The sequence below is a fragment of the Sarcophilus harrisii genome, chromosome 1 (assembly GCF_902635505.1).
Source record: "Sarcophilus harrisii chromosome 1, mSarHar1.11, whole genome shotgun sequence".
NCBI lineage: Eukaryota > Metazoa > Chordata > Mammalia > Dasyuromorphia > Dasyuridae > Sarcophilus > Sarcophilus harrisii.
In genome coordinates this window covers 529,185,006-529,203,800 of record NC_045426.1, presented here as the reverse complement: position 1 = coordinate 529,203,800, position 18,795 = coordinate 529,185,006, and the positions used below count along the sequence as shown (strand labels likewise).

The following is an 18,795-nucleotide window of genomic DNA, read 5'->3' as shown; positions in this document are numbered from 1 at the left end:
AAAACTAATGCAAATAAGATTAGAAGGGAAGCAACAAACTGGGAAAACATCTTCACCATTAAAGGTTCTGATAAAGGAAAGGAGCCTCATTTCCAAAATATATAGAGAATTGACTCTAATTTATTAGAAATCAAGCCATTCTCCAATTGATAAATGGTTAAAGGATATGAACAATTTTCAGATGATGAAATTGAAATTATTTCCACTCATATGAAAGAGTGTTCCAAATCACTATTGATCAGAGAAATGCAAATTAAGACAACTCTGAGATACCACTACACACCTGTCAGATTGGCTAAGATGACAGGAAAAAATAATGATGAATGTTGGAGGGGATGTGGGAAAACAGGGACACTAACACATTGTTGGTGGAATTGTGAACACATCCAGCTATTCTGGAGAGCAATCTGGAATTATGCCCAAAAAGTTATCAAACTGTACATACCCTTTGACCCAGCAGTGCTGCTACTGGGCTTATACCCCAAGGAGATACTAAAGAAGGGAAAGGGACCTGTATGTGCCAAAATATTTGCAGCAGCTCTGTTTGTAATGGCTAGAAACTGGAAAATGAATGGATACCCATCAATTGGAGAATGGTTGGGTAAATTGTGGTATATTAATGTTATGGACTATTATTGTTCTGTAAGAAATGACCAGCAGGATGAATACAGAAAGGCTTGGAGAGATTTACATGAACTGATGCTGAGTGAAATGAACAGAACCAGAAGATCATTATATACCTCAACAACGATACTGTATGAGGATGTATTTTGATGGAAGTGGATTTCTTCGACAAAGAGAAGATCTAACTCAGTTTCAATTGATCAATGATGGACAGAAGCAGCTACACCCAAAGAAAGAACACTGGGAAATGAATGTAAACTGCTTGCATTTTTGTTTTTCTTCCCGGGTTATTTCTACCTTCTGAATGCAATTCCCCCTGTGCAACAAGAGAACTGTTCGGTTCTGCACACATATATTGTATTTAGGCTATGCTGTGACATATTTAACATATATAGGACTACTTGCCATCTGGGGGAGAGGGTGGAGGGAGGGAGGGGAAAAATCAGAACAGAAATGAGTGCAAGAGATAATGTTGTAAAAAATTACTCTGGCATGGGTTCTGTCAATAAAAAGTTATTTAAAACAAAACAAAAAAAAAAGATTAATCTCAATAAGAAAGTGGGCATATGGATTTTAAGTTACTGATGCAATTGATAAGCCAAGATGGAGGAGTAAAGTCAGGAAGCTGCTTGAGCTCTCCCAGTTTCCCTTGAAAATCACATGAAACCAAGTCTCTGAACAGAGTCTGATGTAATAAAACCTCTCTCCAGCTCAAGATAGAAAGGGAAAAAAAAAAAAAAACTGCAAGAAAGGTCAATGTCACTGGGCTGAAAAAGGTGTTCAGCCCAGGTCAGACAGACTCTGGGAAAGCCAGTGAGAGGGTCTTATCACAGCAAATCATTTATTGATGCAATTCCCATTACGTTTTAAATCTTTTAGCTAGTTCTGCCTGATTTATTCCCCCCAGTCATTTGGAATCTTTCCCTCTTTTAGGATCTGGGACAACTAATAGTTCAATACCTTGAAAGATTTTTGAGGTACATTTGGTTTTGGTACAGTACTTCTTCACAACCTTATTTTCTTAAATACCATTTACACAGGGGCCAGAATATTAAAAGCCCAAAAGCATTAGTTCTAATGTTATCAATGATTCAAAAAAAAAAAAAAAAAAAAAAAAACATACTGGCAAAGGGTTCTTAAATATTTACTGGAACTTTCTGCCAAAAGTAAAATACCTTGTAACTTCCTGAGCTGCTTTTATAATATAATCTTTCAAAAGTTATAAGGAAAACAAGAAAAAATTCTACTTTGAATCTTATTTTCACTAAAAGAAAAAATTATGTTGCCGATACTAAAAATATATTTATTTTTCTACATTTTGGAGACACAGGAGCTATTCTTTTTATTTCTTTAAAAAGATATGTGCAATTGTACATTAAGTTATTCTTGACACCTTACCAAAATACCAGGATTTAAATCTTGTTAGGGGTGTGACCCTAAATAAGTCATGAAACCATTAATGTATCTGGGAATTCACTAGAATTTATCTAGTATATCACAATTGTCTTTGTGGAGAGAATTCCCTACTCACTGAATAAAATTATATCTTTTTTACATATTCATAAAACTTTGGTCCATATATTTGAAATGGTATAGACTAATAGAAAAACAGTATATTTTAAATTAAAAGAATGTTTATTATACTGACAAGAATAAAAAGTTAGTCATTGGGTATTTAATATTTCCACAAGTTGAGAAAATTAATACTCTTGTGGGCAATAAGATTTTATCTAATGTTAAACTTATCTGGATAAATAAAATATGTTTAATCTTATACTACTTAAGAACTAAAAATATGTGATTAATAATAATATTATTATTATTATTTTAAGTCTACATTTGAGTACTAAATTACTAATAGTATGCACAAACCTAATGCTATGCAGCTCACATTACGGCACGGGAATATAAAAGTAATAATAATAAAATTATGCCAAAGTATTTAATGCCAAACCTGACATCAATAATAGTTAATTTTTCTTAAATGGGGTGAATTTTAAAATTAATTACAATGCTAAATTTACTGGATGTGGATAAGCAATAACTATTCAAAGGCAAGAGTTCTTTAAAAAGGTAAACTGAGTGATACTCTGGTATGCAGAATGGCTTAATTCACTGAATTTAATCAATTTCAATTAAAAGAATATCCTAGGATTCAAATTAAGAAACAATAAGTTCTAGGCTAGGATGAAATATAAAAGGTAAGAGTTAATAAAACATATATTTGACAAATTTCATCAAAATATTTCACAATGAAACAAGAAGATAAAATTACTTACTGTTGAATGATTAAGTTAATCAGAGAGTAGATATAAAATAGGAAGAAAAATAGTAATGACATCTAGAAATTTCAGAAGATAAATCCAAGAAAGAAAGAAACAATAAATTTATTTTATATAATGTCTTCAGGAGTATGTAGGTAAATGTATAAAGTATAGTTAAAAAAGAGGATAGATTATTAGATATCTTAATGAAAAGACACAAATCTGATATTGTAGCACTGGTTCTCAGAGAAAGGGATGAAACCGATGATTATAACAACTGGATAAATGGTAGATATATTTTAAATAAAATAATAATAATGACGATAGTTGGTTTTTATATAGTGCCCAATACATGGCAGGCACTGTGCTAAATACTTTATAACTATTGCATCATTTTATTCTGGCAACAACCCTGAGAGGTATATTATTCCCATTTTTATAATTGAGGAAGTTGAGGAAAACAGTGGTTAAGAGTGACTTGCCAGAGTCACTCAGTAACTAAGTATCTGAGACCAAATCTGAATTCAAGTCTATTTGAATGCATGACTGGTGCTTTATTTTTTGTGTGACTTTACTGCCCAAATAAGACAAATACAGAACAAAGAGGAAAGTTCTGGCATTTGGGACATGAAGGAAAAGCCTTCCTATATAAGAGGGTGTTTGAATTTGGTCTCATGTCTTCAAGGAAATCAGGAATTCTAAAAGACAGATAAAAGGAAAGAGACTAGTTAATAAGTTTTTGAATGCCTTTAGAATAAATCTTATCTTTCAAAAGGTGAAGGAGGTCTTCCAGGTAAGATGGCCACATGAAAAGTCATGAGTAGCTCATCTATTTCACATAGCAGATATTTGAGAAGGATCTAGAAAAACCTGTGGTAATAAAGACAGAATCAATGGGAAAATCCAGAATGAATATAAATATAAGAGGAAGCAGGCAGAAATGAGATGAGTGTTGGGAAGGAAGGCCAATGCTAACATCAGTAAATACACATGAAGCTGGAAGAGGCTGGGAAAATAGCTGCAACAGGAACACCAGAAAGAGTACAAGTAAGTAGACCAGAGATAGGAAAAGAAACCAAGTGTGGCTAGCTAGGGTGAGCACCCATAAAAGGATTTGGGACTAAACACTACTCTGAATATGTTGAATCATAGGCCAGCATTAATTCCAGTAAACTAAGACTCCCAAACACTGACTGGCTTTCTAGAACAAAAGCATAAGAGAATCAGCTCAAAACAATTACATTTCCCAAATGCAGGAACATCATGCCTTCCCTTAAAATATCATCTTCATGATGAGTAATTCAGGTTCATACTCAAAACCTCAGCTCATTTGGCTGCAAACTCACCTATTCTCTCACATCAGAGGACTTAGAACAATGAATTCCTCCCAAAGAGTTCCTTTAAGGAAGGCTAAAAATTTCCCAGCTAACTATTCATTTTGATCAGCTAATTTTATTGGGTTTCAAGTGCAAACACAGCTCCAACCTCCATCATTTTTCTTTTATGTTTTGTTATTGTCTTTTAGATTATAAGCTATCATTGAGGGTAGGGATTGGTTGTTTTTTTCCCCCTTATTTGCATCCCCAGCCCTTTGGACAGTACCTGGTACATATTCTTTCCTTTCAGTCATTTTTGAGTTGTGTCTGATTCTTTGTGACTTCATTTGTATTTTCTTGGCAAAGACACTAGAATGATTTATCATTTACTTCTCCATCTCATTTTATGAGTTAACTGACTTGCCCAGGGCATACAACTAATGCATATGTGGGGTCAGATTTGAGCATTCCTGACTACAGGCCTAGCACTGAAGCCACTTCACTGAACTGTCAAAACCCTCCATATATTATCAAACCATCAGGGAAGACACAGAAAGCAAAATTCCATTTAAAATTACAGAAAGTAGGGGCAGCTAGGTAGTGCAGTGGATAGAGCACCAGCACAGAAGTCAGGATGACCTGAGTTCAAATCTGGGCTCAGACACTTAACACTTCCTAACTGTATGACCCTGGGCAAGTCACTTAACCCCAAATGCCTCAGCAAAAAATAAAATAAAATTAATTTACAGAAAGTATAAAAAACTTGACTGTCTACTGTGAGACAAACACAGCAAATGTGTGAACTTAAAACAAAATACTTTTCACATAAAGACAGATCTAAGCAACTGAAAAAACATTACTTGCTCTCATGGGCAGATCAAGTCAACATAATAAAAATGACAATACTATCCAAATTTACTTTTCTTATTCAGTGATATGCCAATCAAGCTACCAAAGAATTACTTTATAGAGCTATAAAAATAATAAAATTAATCTGCATAAACAAAAAGTCAAGGATATCAAAAGCATCAATGTGGGAGGGCAGGAAGGGAAGGAAGATGCCTTACTACCAGATCTTAAACTATACAAACCAGTATTCCTCAAAGTAATCTGGTACTGTATAAAAAATTAAACAGTTGGTCAATAGAATAGATTAAGCACATAATATCTAGGAGTAAGTGATCATAGTAACCTCATATTTATTTGATGAACCCAAGAACCAAGAAAATGGAACAAAAATTCACTGTTTCACAAATTTACTGCTGGAAAACTAGAAAGCAGAGTGACAGAAATTAGGCAGACAGACATCTGAAACCACTTACCAAAAAATACTCAAAATTGGTACATGATTAGATTTCCAGATAGGGGAAGAGTTTATGACAAAATAAGGGATGGAGAAGATCACAGACTATAATGCTTAAAAATGTATGCACAAGCAAAACAAGTCTAATTATTAGGAAGGAAACAGTTAAATGAGAGGAAAAAAATCTTTGCAGCAAAATGCTTTGTTGAAGGGCTCATTTCCATAATGTATAAGAAAATTAAAATTCATCAAAATAAGAGAAACTCCCAGTTGATAAATGGCCAAATGACTTGAAGAAGCAGTTTTCAAAGGAAGAAATCAAAGCTATCTAGTCATATGAAAAAATACCCTAAACAATTTGAAACTATGCTCAAAAGATTACAGAACTGTGCGTATCTTCTGACCAGCAATACCATTACTAATTTTGTACTTGAAAACAATCAAAGAAAATAACCCATTATGTACAATAATATTTATAGCTGCTCCATTTGTGGTGGCAAAGAACTGGAAGCAATGGGGATGCTCATCAACTGGAAAACAGCTGAACAAGTTATGGTGCATGACTATGATGGAGTACCATCATATTATAAGAAACGATGATGGGAATGATTTCAGAAAAACTTAGGAAGAGTTATACAAAATGATGCAAAGTGATGTAAGTAGAACTAGAACAATGCACACAATAAAAGTAGTATTGTAAGAATAATCTATTCTGAAAGAATTGCCTACTCCGATCATTAAAATGATCTATAACAATTCCAAAAGACTCAGGGAAAAATCGTATTGATTCCCAGATAAAGAACTGATGGACTTAAAATGCAAACTGAAGCATCTATTTTTTTCTGTTATTTTTCTTTCTGGGAACATAGTTAATATGGAAATACATTTTGCATGACATCATATATATAATGAATATTGATTGGTGGAAGGCAGGAAAGTATTTGGAACTGAAAATAAAATTTAGCAATTAAAAAAAGAAACAGGAAAAAAAAATTTTGCAAATGATTTGATATAGGCAGTGAAAATAAGGAAATGATAACATCTAAGTTGGGAGCCTTAATTGACTGAAGGGTGATGATACCTTCCAGAGCAACAGGAAAATGAGGAAGAAGAGGGAAGATAATGATTTCAGTTTTAGACATATTTAAATTTAAGACATTTATATAATACCAAGTTTGAGATGTTTAAGAGGTTACTGAGAATGTGATACTACAGGTCAGGAGAAATCTACAAGGGCTGCTAGCTGGCTAAATAGATAAATTGTTGGGCTTGGAATCAGGAAGACTCCCCTTTTGAGTTTAAATCTGGTCTCAGATACTTACTTGCTATGTGACCTTGGGCAAGTCACTTAACCCTGCTTTGCTTCTGCTTCCTCATCTCTAAAATGAGCTGGAGAAGAAAATGGCAAACTATTCCAGTATATGCCAAGAAAACACCACATACAATGACGACAGAGTTAGACATTACTAAAATGACTGTACAACAACAAAGTTTAAAGCTGAATACATAAATCTGAAAATCAACAAAGAGATGACTGAATTCATAAGCACTGCCTGAGATCCCCAAGTGAAATAGTATAGAGAAAGAAGAGGTACACGATGGAAAGCCAGACATAGCCTAATGTCTAGCTTTATGAAATTATGTGTGTGCCTCTTTGACTGAGTCAAGAAGGGAAAAATTTGATTGATTGAAAACGAAAGTAAGCTCTTATGAGAATAAAGCAGCCAAGGGACTCAAAATACTTGTGGAAGAAAAAATGATGGCATTTTCATACTTAAAAATGCCATTTTAGCATCTATTTTTTGTTTGTTTATTTCGGTATATGCTAGGTGGTAAAAATACTAAGTTTTTTTTGGAAAAACCTTAATCTCAAGAAACTCATCATATTAAAAGAAAATAGTACCTTTCATTCATTTTCCTAACCATAAAAAAGTTTAAAAGTACAATAAAGACAGGGTTGAGTTCTTCTTTAATATAGAAAATTGTACTATCTCTGTGACTTCATTAATAACAGTAACTGCTAGTTTTTATATAACACTTAGGTTTTTTACAAAGAGTAACTCATGATCCTCACAACAACCTTAGATGTTATTATATTCATATTATCTCCATTATTTTATTCCTATTTTATATATGTGGAAACTTAGAAACAGGTTAAAAAGACTTCTCCAGAGGCATACAATTATAATAAACATCTGAGAAAGGAACCAAACTCAGGTCTTCCTGACTATTCCAAGACTCACATTCTATCCATTGCATCACCTAATTGCCTCTAAATGTTTAAAAACAAACAAACCAAAACAGAACCAAAAAAAAAAAAGCATAACTGAAACTCAAAGAAGTATTTATAAATTAACAGATGAAAAACATTAGTTTTAGGTCTTCACATTTAAGACTTTGTTTAGCAATTTGTGTTTAGCACAAATTAGCATTTAGTAGCTGAATATTATAGCAATATAGGAATGAGCAGATTTCCTTAATTTAAAAAAAAAAATTTCACCTCCTCCTCCTCCTCCTCCTCCCTCTCCAGCTGTTGCTACTGGAGAAGAGACAGTCTGGTGCTTCTTCATATGTTTTTTGCAGTGAACTGTTGTTCGGAAACTCTCCTCACAGAACGGACACTTATAAGGCTTCATGCTCATGTGAGTTGCCATATGTCTGGTGAGACTACCATTGGTAGTGAAGGATGCATTACAAATATTACAGCTGAATGCTTTTACGCCTACAACAAAAACAATATTATCAAAACCTATGTAGTTAAAAAAAAAAATTCATTACTTTGAAAGAACCACAAAAGGCTTAAAAGCCACAATTTTCTTGCTAAACAAGTGGAAGTAAAAAGGAAATTGGTTGGTTGCGACCATTTCCTTTTATCGACAATTTCCTTTGTTTTAGGAAATGAGTTGTCTAAAAACGTAATAAGTACCATACTGGGCAGTCAGACTCTGTTTTATCCACTCCAATATTCTGTGACTGATAGAGATGGCAAGAGGTATAGATGGAATAACAAGGATATCCTGGTTGATTTCAACTTCCAAGGTTAGAGAACTTCTAAAATATCTGGTTTCCCTCCACTAACTTATTATGTCTTGTTCTTTAATTTAAATTTTAATTTAATTAAGTCAAAATTTAATTTACATTTTTTAAAATTGTGTTTTCAGTCTAGACAATCTCTTGGCAATAATGCATTCCACAAACTGACACATTTCTATACAGAGGCGCACTTTTTGTTTACATTGCAATTCTTTTTCCAATTCCACAATTCAGTGAATAAATGTTTACCTTATCCATTATAATGCCTATTTTTTTTAGAATGAAACATTTTCATAAGCTGCTCACATAAACTCACTTCATATGGTTCAGATAAATGTTGTACAATTAAATAAGGGAAAGGAACAAGCATTTATATAGAGACTGTGTGACAAGCACTGTGTTAAGTACTTTTTAACAAATATTATTTGTTCTCCCAACAACCCTGGAAGGTAGATGTTATTATGTCCATTTTACAGTTGAATTGAAACAGAGATTAAATGACTTTCCCAGGTTTACAGAGCTACTATGTGTCTAAGGTTGGATTTGAACTCAGGTCTTCTGATTTCAGACTTATTAGCACTTTATACACTGCCTCAAGTTTTTATAATAATATTTAAAAAATTAAATATTTTAAATTAAATTGATAGTTGCAAAAAAAAGATTATAATACTTGTCACCTACCTCAGAGTATGTATAAAGACTCACTAAAGCATAAAATACTCTTCAAATATAAGGTATCATGGGATTGGAAAAGACCAAATAAATGACATTTCAACTCTTTATTCCACAGAGGAGAAAAGTAAAGAAAAGAGAATTAAGTTGTATACCAAAGACAATAAAAAAGGTCAGCAGAAGTAAACATCAAAAAAATGGTTCCAATTTTACTGCGTTCTTTTTTCATCTTCTGAATTATTACGTAAGCCTACAGTAAGTTAAAATTACCAACATACCACTGAGCTTCTCTCCTCTAAATACTGTTTTCATAATCCATGCTACAATAATTATCTTGTATGAGGGAAAGACTGAGTAACTAAGTCACTTAGAGAACAAACAGCTGCCTGACATTAAATTCTGCCTTATAGATGTGCCCCACAGATAACATTACAGCATGATTTTAACATACCACTGGTAGCATATTTAAGCATTTAAAGAATTATCTCCTGGATCAATTTAGTGATATAAATATAGAGAAGCAAATGAACACAAAATATAAAGTATGTGCCAAGCAACAATGTATTAGGCTACAATACAAAAGAGTGAGACAAATCAACAAACTTACTTGATATATGAGGAAAAGATATAGCTGTAATAGCCATGCCAGTTAAGCCTTTTGTATTTCTCTGTCATTTGCAAATGACAGAAATTTTAACAATATTCTGACATTCCGAATTTATGCTCTCCAAATAAAAAGCAGACTACATTACCTGTGTGTGTCTTCTCATGGGACTTGAGAACACCTGAGGAAACAAATCCACGTCCACAAAGCTTGCATTTATAGGGCTTCTCACCAGTATGTGATCGCACATGCTGTTTTAAGTGGCTGGATTTCTTAAAACCTTTGTTGCAATATTCACATCTATAATGAAACAATGAAGAATTGATACTAAGTCACTATGTCTGAGCTTATAAAAATAAAACCTGTAATAAGAAAAAAAAATCCAGAAACTTCATCAGTAATTTTTATAAAATGAAAGAAAATAAATAAATAAACCCAACCCTATTGTTAAACTGAGAATTACATCAAAGTATTATGAAAATTCTAACATATTATACAAGTAGCAATCATGATTACTATTATAGTTTACATCAAGTTATGTTCAATATACTTTAATCTTGTGAATCTTATTTGAAAATAACAATCCCTCACTATCCAGAATGTCACATTTCTGGATAATATAAAACATAATAATCTCTTACATATATTTTAGAATATTATACATATATTGCAATATCAGACCTAATCCTCTATTAGTCACCATTGTTTCCTAAAGAACAGAGATGCCAACTTATAGAGAATGCTAATTAATGCAATATAAAACAGCTAATAACAGAAATTATTTTTTTAAAAATACAATTTGATGTGGGTATGTTTTTAAATTTTTAATAAGCATATTATGATTATTACAGGATTTCACAACTATTAAACATTTTAAGTTCATATTTCAAGTGTTTTTAAAATGTGAATCTAAAAACAGAAATAACAGGTTCTACTTAAATGACAATTATACATTTGACATTATACAAATGACATTATACATATACTATTTTAATGCAGCTCTAAATTTTAAGTGGACATTGTATTATTATCTATTAACCAAAATATTATTTTTACCTTACTGTAACTCAGATCAGAAACATACCAAAATAATACTGCTAATATCCTTCAAAGTAACATTTACTAATGATGAAAAATTATATTAATTACACATCAGTCTAAAAAGGGGAGGAACTTACCCTGATGAATTTATTTTAATAAATTCTAAAAAATATGACTTTAGGCAAAACAACACTATGGAAACAATTATTTACAAAGGAACAATACTTATATACAAACAGTATTCAATATCCCAACAATAAATTTACTGCTTCTCAGTACAGGTAAGAAGTAAGGTAAGGTAACCTGTAAGATTCAAGTATTCTCTTTTTACTGATGACCTTGAGCTCTTTATGGTTAGTCAGCAACTTTTTATGTTTGGCTAAAATATGTAATGATCAGAGTGAGGCCAGCTTCCTAGTGGCTTCTACACTTCCAGCCTGGGCAAGATAGGTAGTCCAATTATCATCACCATCATCATCATCATCATTTCTATAGCACTTGAAAGTTTAATAAAGCACTTTATTAAGATGAAACAAATATCTCATTTGATTCTCACTACCTCCATGAGACAATTTACAGATGGAGAAACTAAGGCAGACAAAGGTTAAATGACTTGCTTGACTCACACACCTAATAAGTATCTGATGTTAGACTAGACCTCAGGTCTTCCTGACTCCATGTCTAGCATTTTCCCCACTATATTCCTCAGGATGAAAAAGGAAGAGGAAAATGAAAAGAAATCATAGATCTGGCCAAATAATTATAAATTCTATTTTTAAAAAAATACCATGTACTTTATAATCTCACTACATCTATATTTAAATACATTTGCATACACATACATGCTATCATATCAGGAAAATCTGAATTAAAATCCAGTTTCAAGAATTCATTAGCTATATAATTCCAATTAAATCATTTAACTTCTGTTTGTCCCAGTCTTCTCAAGTATAAGACGGAAATAATAAGAGTCCACTACACAGGGTAGTTGTGAGGATCAAATCCGATAATGTTTGTTAAAAAAAAAAAAAAAATCTTAGTATATATAGCACATGCCAGATGTTATGGAAAATGCTTATTTCCTTTCCTTCACTCTCATATCGAAGTCCTTTCTCACTTAGGGCCAAACTCTTGGATGACATACTATCCAATATTTCAGAACCAGTTTCATTAAGTAGAGGGAAGCTTGTTATCAAGACCACACTTAAAATCTTACTAAATCAAATTTTTCAGAACTTTGCTGTCTTCTAGCATAACCTTTGAAGTTCAATTCATTGTCATAATGAACCACGTGCGCGCGCGCGTGTGTGTGTGTGTGTGTGTGTGTGTAAGGAAAATAGGTCCTCAAAGAAAGACAGTATATTATCTTCAAGAAAAATCCTAACTGAACAAATATTTAATTCATGAAAACAGCTATGGGCACCTGTAGGCACGTCTACTTTGATCCTCACTGTCCTCAAGAAACTGGGGTCGCTGAGTTTGTAGTTCCAGATCCTCTTGTGAATGTTCTTGAATCAAACGAGTTGTCTAAAATTAAAAGATTTAAGATCAATATAAAGATAAAATCAGAAAGCAGGCCATTTGAATATCCATATAATATTTACTATCTGTATGCCACAGAGAGAGTCATTTAATAATTCTGGATCTCAATTTTCTCATCTCTAAAAAGAGGCCATGGGCTAGATTTATGTGAGTCTTTAAGAATAAACCTACATTCTTTTGAGGAAAAATTAATTCATCTATAAACAACTTTTAAAAGTATGTAAATAAATCTGTGAAGTTATCATATTCTCAAATAATTTTTAAGATTATCTCTCTTATATGCCTCAAGCTGTACTATGACTACACTCTGTAATATTGATTTTTAACATTTTCTTTTCCCTCACCAGAACTGAAGAGAAGAAATTTGATACAAGAATGTTGCCTTAAAATTTGTGCGATAACCTAGGACATAGCATAAAAAAAACCTTAGAACTGTTTTGGGTAATTCCAGAAGTGGCAATATTGGCTGGCAGCATATAATTGATAAATAGGCTGCATACTTAAAAAAAAAAAAAAGTTAGGTTTTCTTTGCAACTTGGAATATCTTTCATACAATCTTAAGCTGGGCATTCACTTTTGTTTGGAAATTATTTTATTAAAGCATTACTCAATTTAACAAGTTTTTCATGGAGACTATTTCAAATCTTTTTTTCAAATTCAGATACCCAACTCTGTTCTTAATTAGTGTATAATATAATATATGACTTTATTGAGAAGACCAAAACCATGTGACATAAATACCTTAAATCCCCCTTTTACCCTCTAAACTTTAAAACTTCTCTGATTTGATCTTTCTCTTTCCTCCTTATCTCAAATGAATGAGTTTCTCAATTCTTGCTATAGTAAATAGATTTAGTTCTGCTCCTGAATTTCAATCTTTTATACTAAACAGTTTCTTTTGGCCAGTCCATTAAAGTTGATGTCTCAAGTCATCAGTCAAACCCAGCTGCCTTTTATTCAGTTCCAATCTTTCATGTCCACAGAAAAGCTATCATTATTGATCACTATCCTCTCTTCTTGATAAACTCTTCACCATTGACACGTATCTAGTTTCTCTACTTCTCCAAAGCTTCCTTTTGTTAACTGGCTATTTTCCCCTTCAATGTATAAGTCTTCTAAACTTATGCTCTTCTATTCCCTTAAGAGTGTAAGATTGAGAATATAAAACATTTTCTCCGTTAATCTTCTCCATTTAAAAAGTGATTCAATTATGACTTCTTCGGACTTTCCCAGTTTAGAATCCTCAACTGAGATAAAACTGCAGTTTTACATTTTCACAAGGTCAATACATCTTTGATTCCTTCTTTACATATAGTCTACTCCCAAAGTTTATCAACCTATGCAATAGTTTTCTTTCTATTCCCACTAATATCTTAATGTAGATTTATTAAACCATATTTAAATTATTTCAATAGTTTCTAAATTAGTCTACCTATTGTTGGTTTTGCTCCCATTCAATTTCAACTCTTTACAGTGTTTCCATAAGATTCTTTGTGCAAAGATCTATTTTGTGCCTTTACTCAAAATATCCCTATTGCAAAATGAGTAAAATTAACTACTGAGCCAGCATTAAAGTTTTTTAAATATGATTCCTGCCTATCTCTTTAACACTATGTCATTTCATGTCCAGGTTAGCCTGATTAACATTTTTTCTCTTGGAACACATTCCAAACTTTTCAGGCTTTGTATTTTTGCTAATAATTCTCCATCCTGAGAATGCCTTAAACCACCCCCATCCTTACTCCTATTCTTCCTATCCTTAAAACTCCAGCTCAAATATAATTTCCTGAAAATTTCAAAGAATCATGAAGTACATAAATGAACTCAGTGAAAATCTAATTTAAACCATTCCTAAAAATGAATCTCTTCTATAATATACCTGACAAATCATATAGTCCACGTTTCAAGATCTCCAATCAAGAAAGAATCCATTAGGAAGTCCATTTAACTTTTAAATCGCCCTACTAAGAAGCTTAAAAAAAAAAAAAAAAAAAACATGGTAATACGTAACTTCCACCCATAGTTCCTAATTCTCCCCTTTAGGTCATCCCTTCCTCCACCTGTTTTTGGTATCTTAAAGCTAAGAATGTTACAGTTTTAAGAAAGTTTTATTTTAAAATGGGTTGACTTTAGGGAAAGGAGCTAAGGCAAGGGAGAAAAATCTAACTCCTTCTCTGAATGACACTACTTTCAAATGATTGCAAACACAAAATGGGTTCAAACTTTGGAGATCCTCTATTAATTCCTTCATTTTACAGGTGAGAACTCGAAGGCCTAAAGGATTTGTGTAAGGTGCCCAAGTTCAGAGCTGGCTTTTGACCCAATATTTTGACTCCAACACAAGATTTTTCCCAAACAGGATGATGCTGCCATTTGAAAAAAACTATCAATATCCATCTTTCCTCTGCTTAGCCATATGCCAAAAAGACAAGGAAAAAGCTGTTCTTTGGCTAAACACTCCCCAATTACTTCAAATGATCTTTAAGTGGCTTGGATTCAAGATTCTTCACCATCCTAGCTGCATTCTTTTGGATGCTTACAATCTTATCAAATTCCTTCTTCAAATTGGGTGGTTAGAACTGAATGCAAAACTCCAAAAAAAGTTGGACCTAGAGAGGTTTATCATTTCTTTGTTTCTAGACACTACGTATGCCTCTTAAGCTGACAGTATTTCACGAATTTTCTTGACTGCGAGGGCACATGTGATTTTTTTGGTTGGTTGTTGCCTTTTGTTCACAAAGAGATCAAAATAACATCACTATATCATACTGTTTCCAACTATGGCTGGCCAGGATCAATGTGCTCTGCCACAGATCAGACACAAATAGTCCACATGAACATTAGGAATGGATTCTCTAACTTCATGCATATTTTGTTTCTCCCTCACTTCAGTTCTGTTTTATTCATACAGCACAACACCTTCTCTGATGGGGGCACACCATGCTGGGTGGTCCTACGTGCGCTAGTGCCTCCCATGTCATACAATCAATTCTAAACTTATTAAAAGAGACCTTGAGATTGTTATTGTATCACTTTTGCTCACCACCTCATGAATGCTTATCCTGTAAGAGTTCTCCATAAAATAGTCTTTTTGGGAAGCATACATTTGGCATTGGAACAATATGGCCAGCATTCTGTAGAGTTGTGCTCTCCGAAGCAGTTTGAATGTTCAGCAGAGTTTGGCAGTTTGAAAAAGGAACATAGTATCTGGTATTTTATTCTGCCTGCTGATAGGACTTTTTGAGAGTTTGCAGTTCTCTAAAATTTTCAGATATTTTTCTGACAAACTTCTAACATGCCTTTATCTTTTACAACTTAATCTGTTAAGTACCCAAGTTTTAAGCCTTTAATTTTACTAAAATTATTACAAGTCTTGCTAGCTTACATTTAATTTAGCCTTACTAAAATTTCATCTTTGTAAATGTTTTGAATGAAACTAACTTCACTATCACCTCCCTTTATTTCTTCAATTTTTCCAAAGAATAGCACAAGATATTTTATGAAATTCTTTCCTAACACCAAGATAAACTATAAAACTTCTTTGATCTATCAGCTTAGTAATGAGCTTCAAAAAGAAAATAAAGTTAATTGGATATGATTTTAATGAGGAAGTTGTGTTAGTTCTTTGAAATCACTATCTTTTACTAGATATTAATGTTATCTTTATTAATACATTCTAGTTTATTACAGGAACTTGCCAACAGTCAAACTCAAGCCCAATGGCTTGGAATGCTATTTCCCTTCTGATCCATTTTTAAATTATTGGCAATTTCTTCTTAATCCCACAGTCCTCCTTTTTTCCCTACATCCTTATTTAGTTAATACATACAAATTAAATTATATGGCATAATATGGAAATAGGATAGAAAAGAAAAAATGGAAGATATGATCAATGAGGAAGATGTCAGGTCAGGTTTATCCTTCTCTGCATTCCTTCTTCACACTTCAACTAAGCTTTAGTTCTCCTCATTCTCTTTTAATATTCTAAAACATCACCATTTTTATTTTTTTGCTTCTATGCCTGTGCCTTAAGAACACATTTAAAATTTTCTGTTCCTCAAAAAAGAAAATTATGCAATTCTGCCAATGATTATATTAGAAAAACAGGTTCTGCTGAAATATTTTCTTATCTTAATATCCTAAGACTTTTATTCCTTATGGCAAAAAAAACACAAAAGTTTTCTTTTCAGCATATAACACATAGTGATTTCTGTTACTTTCTCATTTTATCTGTGTAAAGATGGATTATTCTATTACTTTGCATTTTGGAAAGTCTGGTATTGTTAGCAGTGGTGTTGCAAGGCAGACAACAGTAATATGCCAGGTGATCAATCTTATAAAAAACTTAACACTATCTCTGGAAGTACACTTAATATTTCTATGGAACCATGTCATGCTTATCTATTCTTCTGGTATCTACCCTTGCTCTCCTCTTCAGTACATTTATTTTAAAAAATCAAGTTGTGCCATGAGTTCCCTTTATATAAAGCACTTAATACAAGTATCCTTTTTTTCCTTCATCTTTGGAAATGTTTCTTTGGATCTTCAGATTTAATTTGTTAAGAGCTTTCTAACCCTCTTAAGCTGATTTTCATTATAGAATTTCAGGTTGTGAAATCATACCTATCCTTTCCTTTTAATATTCTGAAATCTATATTCCATAAATCTAGGATGAGTATTAGACTATGCCAAGAACTTCTCTTCTCTTTTGCAAAAATCTTAGATGAAGTGTTCCTTTTCAACTAAAATTCCCAATATTTCTATCCTAGCAACTCTAGTTTCTCCTGATTTAAGAGTATTAGATTCAGAAGAGAATTTCCACTTTTTAGTTCATCTACTTTTGAAGAATGAAATCATTATTAATACAAGACAATAAATTATTAAGTTACTGTGCTTCTGGCATAGAGAAAAGAGCTCCAGCAGGTATCTGAATAAAGTCTCTCATCATTACCAGCTCATGCCTTGAACACCTAGTCTTCATTGTTTCCTGGTTCTAATTTATCTCTTCATTCTGTCCAGGTGGTATGCAATATAGTATAACTATAGTGGCTTCCCTTTTTTGCTTCTTTGATTTCTATCCAAATGCTTTCCACATAATATGCTCTCCTTCATTCCAAGATGTCCCCACCTGGAAATAATATTTCCTTCCATGGATCTTGAAAAGGACTATATATGTTTTAGTTTAATCTTCAAAACATTTATTAAACATCAATGTTAAAAGTATCTTTCTAAGTTCTGGGAGATATAAAGTGGTTGTTGCTATTAAGTCATTTTTCAGTTGTGCCCTATTTTTTGCAAACTCATTTAAGGTTTTATTGGCAAAGATACTGGAGTAGTTGGACATTTCCTTCTCTAATTCATTTTACAGATGATGAAACAGAGACAAACAGGGTTAAAATACTTTCAGGGTTACATGGCTAATAAATGCCTGAGACTGGATCTGAACATAGATGCTTTGATATAAAGTTGATAGTCACTACTCTCAAAAAGTTACAATAAAAAGTAGATGTCATATGATTTATTTGCTTTCAGATAGCTCTGCTAAGAATTTTTTCCTTTAGCATTAATTAAACATGATTTAATTGCTACTCCTATTGCTTCATTTCTTCTCTCTATGGTCCAAAAAAAGAAAAAAAAAGAAAAAAAAGAAAGAAAGAAATGTCATTGAATTTTCAGATGATAACCCCTGAATACCTGAAAATAGCTATGATGCCCTGTATCTTCTCTTCTTTGGATTTAAATTCCTTCAAACAATCTATGTCCTTAAAATCAGTGTTCTTCACCATTCTGGTTGCCCTTCTCTAGATATTCTCCAGTTTATTAATGTCCTTTCTAATCTTTGGCCCCCAGAACTCACCATAATATTAGTCTGAGTAGGGCAGAGTATATCATTGCTTTCATTTCATTATAGGAGGGTTATGGTTCTTTTAATGCAGCCCAAGATTACATCATTTTTTTTTGGACTATCAGACATTTGAATCTGAAGATTAGATACTCCCTCCACTATCTCCCCCCCCCCCATCTTTTTCAGGAAAATCATTTCTCCTTTCTAATTCCTTACATTTATGAAATCAGTTTTTTAAAGCCTAGTATAAATCTTTAGATTTATTTCCATTTTGTTTTAATCTGACTCAGCACAATGTTCTAGATATCAAGATTTTTTTCTGGCTCCTGTGTGTTCTTCCCATTTCATTCTTCTCAATTCAATGTCATCTGAAAATGTGATAGTTTTTCATCTATGCCTTTGTCCAAGATTGATAACAAATGTTCAACAACATAAGACCATGTACATACAGATCCCTGGAGCAATCCAAGTTCAGGAGAAGTGTAAAGGGCTGAAACTCTGAATAGGTGCACTTGAATCAGACAACTAAGCACTTAAGGCTAATTACCTAT

The 18,795-nt window shown here is 32.6% G+C and overlaps 1 protein-coding gene across 7 annotated transcripts in view; it reads right to left on the bottom strand.

The window, feature by feature from the left end:
• The window catches only part of ZNF236 (zinc finger protein 236), a 226,146-nt gene that overhangs the window by 76,507 nt on the left and 130,844 nt on the right, over window positions 1–18,795 (bottom strand). For 6 of the 7 annotated variants that reach the window (XR_004230997.1, XM_031946721.1, XM_031946717.1 and 3 more), the window contains 3 exons: window positions 12,281–12,384; window positions 9,965–10,116; window positions 8,008–8,229 (listed from right to left, as the gene is read on the bottom strand). Coding sequence is in view for 6 of the 7 variants with exons in the window: in XM_031946721.1 (XP_031802581.1) it covers window positions 8,008–8,229; window positions 9,965–10,116; window positions 12,281–12,384 (478 nt within the window). In the remaining variant the exon portion in view is untranslated. The remainder of the gene's footprint in view (window positions 1–8,007; window positions 8,230–9,964; window positions 10,117–12,280; window positions 12,385–18,795) is intronic. The other variant, XM_031946720.1, reaches the window with a different exon arrangement.